Source organism: Rhagoletis zephyria, unplaced genomic scaffold, assembly GCF_001687245.7.
Source record: "Rhagoletis zephyria isolate East Lansing unplaced genomic scaffold, Rhagoletis_zephyria_1.1 Rzeph_scaffold_00668, whole genome shotgun sequence".
Taxonomy (NCBI): Eukaryota; Metazoa; Arthropoda; class Insecta; order Diptera; family Tephritidae; genus Rhagoletis; species Rhagoletis zephyria.
Window position 1 is genome coordinate 200,168 of NW_016157752.1, and position 9,953 is coordinate 210,120.

The following is a 9,953-nucleotide window of genomic DNA, read 5'->3' on the forward strand; positions in this document are numbered from 1 at the left end:
CGGTTGCAAACTAACGCTGGAGCCTAAATTGGAGAGGCGTGGGCAGGAAACCCACCAAGTGACTGGTTGATTATTGAATCTACAACTGCGACATAAGTAGCGCGACGCTGTCAAAGCCGGCGTGGCAATGGACGATGCCAATTCCTGTTGCAATTGCTGTGCTCTGTAAGCTCTAGAGGCGGTTGCGGGCTTGTACGATACAAACGCTAAGGAGGAGGCGGTGGGCGCAGTCGCTGTTGTTGCTTTTGTTGCGTTCGCTAACGCTGCGCCTACTGCGCTCGATTCTTTTGCGGCCTTACTGTTGCCGCCGCTACCTTTCACACTGCGCGCGGCTGTAAATGTGAGCGCGCAAGTGACTGTCGACCTTTCGGGGTGTGTGCAGGCTTGATTATTCCTTCGTCACACAGCACACCGCTGACAAAGCACTGGACTACGCGACTGGCGGGGACGTACTAAACTCGAGTATTGACGTGGCTGTTGTTGATGTTGCTGTTGCTGTTGCTGTTGATAATGATGCTGCTGCGCTTGTTGCGCTTCGTCTGCTTCGCTTGCGGCTGGGTTAATGTGTGCGCAATGTTGCTGTTGTTGCGTGGAATCTAAATGTTGCGTTAGCTGTGGACAACTGCCGTACAGTGCGGACGATGAATTCGATAATCGGCGATAGCAATCGCCATTGGCCATGATATCGCTCGGACGGCGGTCGGTGATGTTGGTGCTGCACGAGGCGAGGTCGCTGCAATTGCAATCACATGAACAGTCGATTTTCATTTTATACGCGAGCGACCAACACACTCAGTCAGCGTAGCACAACAGCAACAACAAATGGATGCACAAACGTCGCACAGCCACAAGCAACTTCAGCACAGCGAATACAAAAAAACAAAAAAATTAAAAAATGTGGTAAAAATAATAACTAAGTACGTATACGACAGGGATTGCTATGCGCTGCGTTTCGCACACTTTTTTATTGTTGTCGTGGGAGTTGCTGGACGCAAAACCGCACAAACAAGCGCATAAGCGCCAAGCGCCTTCCGCGTCTATGCGTTCCGCAGTTCACTTATCCAACACACGCGCGCGTACACGTTTGGTTGTTGGTATTAGTGTTGTGTTTATTGTTGTTGTTGTTGTTGTTGGCAGTGTTAGCGGCAGTGGTGGCAGTGTCAGTTTGAGTGGGAGTAGCAGCAACAGTTGTAGCAGTAGCAGTAGCTCGCGTAATGGCAGTGGCAATGACACTGTTGCACATCATTTGGGAGCGATCAACAGCATTTGTCGGCAGCAGGCGGCAGTGAAATGGCTGCAAAAAAAAAAAACGACAGGCAAAGAAAAAAGAGCAAAACGATTATTTAAGCGTAAATTTAATTTAACAGTGTCATAAACAGTATACCAAAATGTTTAAAAGTGTGCGATAAAAGATAATGTCCATACAAACACAAATACACAAAAATATACAAATACACACGCACACAAAATGCATACATACATACATGTGCGCATAAATTTTAATATTTTTAGCATATGCATTCGCATGATTTTCGCCATGAAAATGAATGCAAAATTTTTATACCCCATTTGCATGAGCATAAAAATGTTGATGGCTGCTTGCAGTTGAAGTGGATTTTTGCTGTTCTCAAGTCTCTTCAAACTTTTGGGTACTAAAATTTTTGCTACTAAAAATGTTGCTCTTCTAGTAAGGACGTAGTACATAAATGCGAGGGTTGTTGCATTTGGTCGAGAGCGTTGTCGTAAAGGCCACTTTGAGCGAGTTTGGCAACACCTTTGTCACGGCTTCGGCAAGAAAGTAAAAGTCATAAGGGTGCTTGAGAAATTTGTTTTCCCCGAAAACGGTAAATACAGGGTATTTATGTAGAATAGCAGCAATCGAAATTCGAAAATAAGCTGGAATTTTATAAATACAAGAAATAGTACCTAGTATGTTTTTTACATTAAAAAAAAATAAAAGAATGTTAGAAAACTTTTCAAAACACCTATTTATTTGTTTATGTTTTTTAAAAGTTCCGGAAAAATTTAAGAATTTTTCGAAAAATTTCAGAAAATCCTGAAAACCCCCGAAAGTCCGGCAAGGTTCAAAAACTTAAAAAACAACCAAAAAATCGCTAAAAATTTCTTAGGAAAAATAAAAAAAAAAGAGTTCAGAAAAACTCGATTTTTTGGTTTATATTTTTTAAAAGCTTCCGAAAAAATACGAAAATTTCCGAAACCAACGAAAAGTTTTCGAAAATTAGAATACGGAGAATTCCGCAAAGTAAAAAACAAAACCGGAAAATCTCAAAAAAAATCTTAAGGAAATTAAAATAGAAAAGCCCCGAAAACCCCGATTTTTTTTTTTTTGATATTGTAGGGTGATTGACTCGGTTTTTCCAAACCGGTTTCCACCAGTTTTTTGGAAATATATGTATAGGCGTTTTGTTTGAAATCTTGATTTTTCGAATATCGAATAAACCGGATTTTTTGATCGAAGAAACCGTTTTTTTTTCATCCAAAAAATTTGCGTCAAAATAAAACTTTTCGGTTATTGGAAGTCTTGCAGTTCAAGAGAAGCCCCAAATTAGTTTCAGAATTATATCCTAGGTGTTATTTGAGGATGAACAGCATATCATATTTGATTCCATTAAAGGAATGCTTGGCGCTTAAACGCTTTCTACGTACTTGGCCGAGCTTCTTTTCGCATTCGCATTCTGATTTTTGTATGACAGAAGTACACTAGGAGGTTTATCATTGTTCAGCCGAGGGGCAACAGCTGCTTGAAAAAACTTCTGTTGATATTGCGGGAACCAGAAATTGAACCAGGAGTTTCCCGAGTAGCATCTCTACGCACTCGGCTACGGCGGTAGACGCTACTCAAAACCGACAAAAAGCAAAATTTTTTTTAGTTTCACTGTTATTTCAACATATTTTGATTAAAAGAAAAATCCTGATAAAAATAAAATTTTTCTTATAAACAGGGTTGAAATCTTGAGATTCCTGCCCGTAGTTTGTTTGTAAGTCAAATATGAGTGGCATTGTGCTACTATGATAGCACGGCCGAGTAATCATAGCCAACTTATTATATCCGCACCAAATTTTGACAAGTTTTAAAATATTATTTTTGTTGTTATTTAATTTCTGTTAGTTTTTTATAGTTCGTTCTTTACCAACATCCGTATAAATACAAGTTTAAAAGCAATGTTACACAATTGGGTATTTGCTAAAATTTGGTGTAAATCGTATCCCAATTGTTTGAACACCCAAAATATTTTTCACTATCCCAATCACGAAAATTAATTTATTGAAATTTTTCAATAGAACATCGCTGTATTGTACCAATCTTTTGAATGCAAAAAAAATGTCCCACTTTTTTTTACCAATAGCCCAATATAAAAATTTACAAATCTGTACAAATGTACCAATCGAGTGACACTGCCTTAAAAATTTATGCAATTAAAAAAAAAACTCTACAGATTTTCGTTAAAGTGTCGAGTTTTTTAATTAAATTCGGAGTATGCAGTTTTGTAGCCCATTGAATTCTAAGTAGTAGAATAAAGTACACGTTTCAAATGGCTAAAAATGTCGATTGATTTTTTAGAATTTTTAAAAGTTCGAAATTTGTACGAGAGTTTGTTGAATTTTTTTTTAAATATTGCACAAATGAGCCAAGCGTTATGTGATTTTATAATAGTGATCCATAAATAAAAAAAAAAACATCTACAACAACAAGTAACATCCAAATTGTATATTTCTCTTTATTATCTGAAACCGCTTTATCCGTTTTGTTTCAATATCGGCAACCGTTTTTTTTTTTCAAATTTCAAATTTTTGAGTAACTCGAAACGCGATTTTGGGAAAAAAGGCGAATAATCGAGTATCCTAGTATATCTTTTGTAAATGTTCCGAAAAAATTACAACAAATTCCAGAAAATCCCGAAAAAACACGAAAGCTCCCAAAAAAATGAAACACTTAAAAACCCGCTAAAACATCCGCGAAATCCCAAAAAAAAACTAGGAAAATTAAAATAGAAGAGCCCCGAAAAGCAAAAGTTTGTGGACATTTTGAAAAAATTCCGAAAAATATTACAAAAATACGCAGAAAACTTCGCGAAAAGTTGAACACGGAAAATGCCGCAGAGTAAAAAAAAACTCTAGAAAAAATCCCAAAAAAATAACCCAGAAAAAATTAAATACGAAGAGGCCCAGAAAATCCTCAGCATTCGCAAACAAATATGAGTCAATACACTACGATTTCAACGCGCATTAAAATTTTGTTTATGCACACCGAACTGAGTCACAGCGCTTTATGTGTCGGTATAAACAAGGTAATAGACAATAAGTGCAGTGTCATTCCTAGGCGCGCATGAATGTGAGCACTTATGTATAGTATGTACGTTCAATTGCAGTGTCTTCTATGTTAATATGTATATATGTATGTATTCCACTCCGTTTCTATGAAATTCATCAATCAAAATATTTCAAAAGCAATTAAATTGCAAATCCACAAATTACTCCTAAATAGCTCAAACGACCACTTTATCCAGTCAATCACGCATTCATTCAAGCACTCATACACAGTAGCATATATATATATATGTGTATACATCTACTATTAAATAGTTTACATATTTATATAAGCACTATTAGTGCGCCTCATATCCTCCTCTGTCTACTTTCAAATTCACAATTCGCGCGCGCACTTCATTAGCTCGCTCCATCCATAAGAGGTGAACGTAAATATTTTTGCACGTCTATCAAAGCTAATTGCCGGCCTTCCGTTACGCCGTTAGGCGCCCCGCTGCGCCACATTCGGCGGCCATAAGACGCCGCGCCACGCCACGCCACACCAGGCCACTTTTCTCGGCTCCCAACTGCTTACTTATTGCCAGCCGCCACCACCATCGCAACCACTGCATAATTTGCTCATCAACATCAGCATTCAATCAATCTTTACTGAATTTGTGTCAGGCCAAGCAATCACACAAATTACACACACACAGTCAAATACTTATTATATGTACAATATATGTATGTATGTATGTATGTATTTATTAATAAACATAAACAATATTTTAGCCATTCGCTCGCCGCTTCGCCCCCTCACTCACTTGCTTGCTTGCTTGCTTGCTTGCCTGCTTGTCTAGCAGCTCAGTCGACAATCACTGCCAAATCGAGCAAATAAACCAACAATGCCACACCGCCATAGCTTCGTTGAAGACGTTTTGCCGGCCGCAGTCACCTCCAATCACCCATCAATCGCAACAATGTGGCTGTGAGTGGAATCTGTATACACCCACCCACGCTTGCCTCGAACACCGGAGCACACATACATACATACATACATGTGTACATATATTTATCGAGCAATTTACTCGGTCTCATAAACATGCCAACTTTCAGCGTATAGGCATTCGCTTATAATCCTTGAGCTATTTTTGGTGCCTGCAAAATGCAATTTTGCCATCAACGGCTACATCGCCGCAACGTTTCGATGCGAGTGCAAAAGCATTTTTCGAGTGCTGCTGTAGCTGCCACTGCTACGAGTACTGCCACTGCGGCAACCAATACACACCACTCGAAAATACAATATTATAGTACATTGAATATTACAATGTAGTGTACATATGTATGTATGTATGTTTGTACAAAGTTGGTGAGAATAGAAGCAATTGTAAGCTTACAGAAAATATTTCACTTGATTTTTCTGGTTCGACTAACAAATATTTGAGGTAAACTTTTAGAGTAAAAAATTGTCAGAATTTTCATTTGGATGTGCTGTGCTCTAATTTTTCTTCTCATATGGCACTTCCTTATCTGTTAGCTTCCTCCTTTGCGAAGTCCTTGTAAGTTTGGTCCTTCCATTGTGCATGTGGGAATCCTTGCTTTCGTTGTCCAGTCATGGGTGCCGAGTCGAAGCATCTTTTCACGAAAGCATCATAATCAATGTGGACGACCAGCGGGTTCGAGTTGAATACTTTCAGAGCTGGAGCGTCGGTTGTCCATTCGTTCCATCGTCTGCGGCACTCGCCGTCGCCAACGCAGAAAGACTCGTTAATATTCCGCAAAACCTTTCTCTCGAATACTTCAAGAGCCATATACCAGCACCATATATCCAACGTCAGACTAAGGAAATTACACGACAGGGGGTTTGGTAGCAAATAGCTCGGAGGGGTGGTTCCAAATTCTGATAAAGTTCAACGCCATATTACACAGCCGTACAAGTATCGCGGCGATACCAAATTTAGACATCGCGGCATATAGTCATCTGCTTTTACGTCCCGCCTTTCGCGCGAGTCCTTTCAAAGAATTTTCGTATTGTAAATACCTGGTCTATGGTGGATTTTCCCGGTCTAATGACACAATACTAAGGCACAATCAGTTCGTTGACGATGGGCTTCACACTTTTTACACTATACGCTCCAAAAGACCTTGTAATCTATGCTTAGAAGGCTGATCCCACGGTAAAGGGCGCGTAAGACGGGATCGCCTTTCTTGGGGATTGGACAGAGCACACGTAATTTCCAATCGTCAGGCATGCGTTCATCTGAACATATTCGGCATAAGAGTTGATGCATGTACCTTATCGGCTCCTCGTAGGACTCTCTGAGCATGGCACTCAGCGGCCTATGGTGGCATGGCTTTATTCCATGCTCAAGAGGAGAATAATCAACGCTATTTACCATAGACACACGATCTGTGAGAAGAAAAACCAACAGTGGCACGCCTCAAGGTGGCGAAACTCTGAACGAAATTCTGGAGATTTTTTAAAACTAAGAGATTAAAGTTTTTCGCCTACGCCGACGGTTTAGTGATACTCATCAACTCTAGGGTAAACTGCTTTCAAACTCCGAGCCTCCGAGCCAAAACACCTCGGAATCATTCTGGACTCCAGGTTGAGTTGAAAAAATAATTCAGATGAGAGAGCCAAGAAATCTGTAGCAGCAGCAGCTACACGTGCAAAAGGACCCTCGGAAAGTAATGGGGACTATTACCGTACGTAACCTATGGGATGTACACCACAGTCATCACAGCGATTGCAACCCACGGATCCTTAGCGTGATGGGGGGTTGTAGACTAACGGAATAACAGGAAATAATAGGAAAAGTGCAAAGACTCGCATGCCTTGGCATATCGGGGGCAGTGAGTAATGCACCTCACAAAGCGCATAACATGATATTTCACTTGCAAACGCTGCATATTTTCATCCATGGTACAGCCGCAAAGAGCGCTCTCATGCGCAGAGAAGCCAGTACCTGGAAGGCAACCAATTTCGGGAATGCAGTAATACTGAATGAAATAAAAGCGGCCGACTCATTACAATACGAAGGGGGATATATCCATCTACACTGATGGTTCAAAAATGGAACAAGGACCCGGAGCCGGTGTCTACTCGAAGGACCTGCAGATGATTAGGATTTAAGTGATCAAACCGGCATAAACACTGGTCTGAAGGAAGGAAGAAGACGGCTGCAACCGCCTTATTCTGCGCAGGAAATATTGAGATACATGGAAACCCCTCTTGAAAGGAACAAATGTGCAATATAACAATTTAGTAATTGGATGAAGTACGTTTTTTTTTTAAAAAAAAAAAAAAAAAAAAAAAAAAAAAATACTAAAAACAACACCGTTAAAACTTTTTGTTGCAAAAAAAAATGCAAAATATACAAAAAAAAAGTGTTGCTGGAAAGTGCAATATGAAAAACTGTATATGCAATTCGCTGAACATTTCATCCTTGAGGCACTTGGGAAAAAAATTAAAAACACACACAACAACAACAGCAACAAACAAGTTGCAATAGTAAATGCAAACAATATGACAAGCAATAACATTGACAACAAACATATGGAAATGCAGATGAGTAGGCATCATGCTGACACAAAAAAAAAATATATATATTTATGAATGTGAATGGGCCAGATGGAAAGAGTTGGCGAAAAACTCGTGACATACTTTCTGTTCAATGGTATGGCAGTGGGAAGGGGGACGTTTATACTGAAGGCCGGCAAAAGCTTTCACATCTCTACCAACAAATTTTTAGGCCAGTCAGCCTCACTTCGTTTCTGCTTAAAACCCTGGAGAGACTGACTGAACTGCATATTTGAAATAGGACACCTTGTGATCGCCAGTCAGGAGCTCAATATGCATACAGATACGTTCGTCGAGATCGCGCTGCATATGAAGGAGAAGTCGATAGAGGAGGTCTGCATACATAATGGCTTCTCTACGGGCGTTCTCATACTTCATCGAGGGGTTCTTAAAAATTTCTTTACGGAGGTAATTCTCAGATCACTTGGTAAGCTTGATCTGCCGCAGAGCTAACGAAGCGTAATGGGGTCGTGCCTCCAGCCAGCGTAGGGAAATAGGCACACGCTACTACCTCTACTGTGTATAGGGGCCGTACAAGACCTGCTAGAGAACCCGGTACGTAGAGGCTGCCCGGACATTGCCTACACGTTAGCATTACAGTTTTAGTGAGGCGTTGATTTGTTGATACTTTCTATGAACTGATCTAAGGGTACTGGAACCTGGTGACCAGCGTATTCGCTGAGAGTCCTAGTAAGCCGGAACTGGTAATCACTAGAAAGTAGAAGATACCCCTTGCAACTATACCCACACTCGGAGCAATTCGCCCAACGCTTTCCGACAGTATCACCCTCTTGGGCTAGATTTTGTATGGGAAGCTGTCGGGAAATCCTAACATTGAGGATAGACTAAGGAAGAATTCAGGCGTACTTTATTGCTGCAGAAAGGCACTAAGTAGGTTATCAGATGGAGCATCTCCCCTACGAAGTCCTCCTCTGATTTACAGTGGACAGCACTAGTCCATCAGCTGGGGCGAGTACTGGAGTGGGCCACATCCTTATTGGAATCAGAACCACTCTTACTTTGGCACTTTAGGCTATACTTAACATACCGTCCGTTGGAATCATTGGTAAGGTAAATGAGCCGCAATAATCCTAAAAATTTGATAGGGTTGCCACCATTCGTAAACGAATTTAGATATATAAAAATGAATTGCTGTTTGAGCCGAATTAATGCTATTTTACTGACAATGTATAAAAAAAATTGGATAGGGGTGCCACCATTCGAAAAAATTACAATAATAGTACATATCGAGGGCTCATATTCAATACCTTTTCATCAAAATGAGATTTTGATATAAAAATTCACCTAAGACTAAGTTGACTCACTAATTTTGTCACCTCCTAATCCCCCAAACGCCGTTGGTCTTCCTCGACAAAGGAATGCCAACAAAATTCGCTTTGTACTTCGCACCTTTTAAAGCATTTCAGCAAGCATTTAGACCACACACACCCAAGTACACTAGGACCTTCCGACATTGCCGCCTTCATAAAGTTACTCATTGTTTGTTGTCTTCCGAAACTGAACAATTACCTTTGTTCAGCCAACTAACTAACACTTGATTCAATTATCAAATCCCTGCTAATGCCGCCACATTTGCATACAACTGTAGTGAACTGATTCTCCGGAAACTAGTAAAACACTTGCCAAGTTGCGTCTGGAACAAATTGGTGGTTATACAAACCCATGCATGAGTACATATGTATGTATTTACATATGAGTACATTGTACCTACATAGGTATGTATGCACTTAGCCTTTTGGCTATAGGTATGCACTTAAACAGTAGTAAGCGCATACACGCGTTTGTGGCTAAGGATACATGCATTTATTCACACGCTTGTCTATGGGCGTTGAGCACAAACTGTATGAAAATTTCCGAGAATGCACGCAGCAAGGCGTCCGTACACACAGTTTTATTTTATTCCAACATATCTACATATGTATATGTGTAGATATCAGCCTTTGTATGCACTTATCAGAGGACAATATGCAAGGTGTTTGCATACAAAAGGCTTTTCACCAAACATCTACCGCGACATACATACATAAGTATATATGTATACAGTGCTGCGAAGTAGAATGTAGAAACGACTTTAAAATTA

The 9,953-nt window shown here is 40.1% G+C and overlaps 1 protein-coding gene across 1 annotated transcript; it reads right to left on the reverse strand.

The window, feature by feature from the left end:
- Positions 1–377: 377 nt before the first annotated feature.
- On the reverse strand, positions 378–797 carry LOC108360966 (GATA zinc finger domain-containing protein 10-like). Its single transcript, XM_017613472.1, has one exon. It carries the CDS (start codon positions 766–768, stop codon positions 400–402), a length of 369 nt encoding a protein of 122 aa, XP_017468961.1. The 5' UTR covers positions 769–797; the 3' UTR covers positions 378–399.
- Between the last annotated feature and the right edge of the window lie 9,156 nt (positions 798–9,953).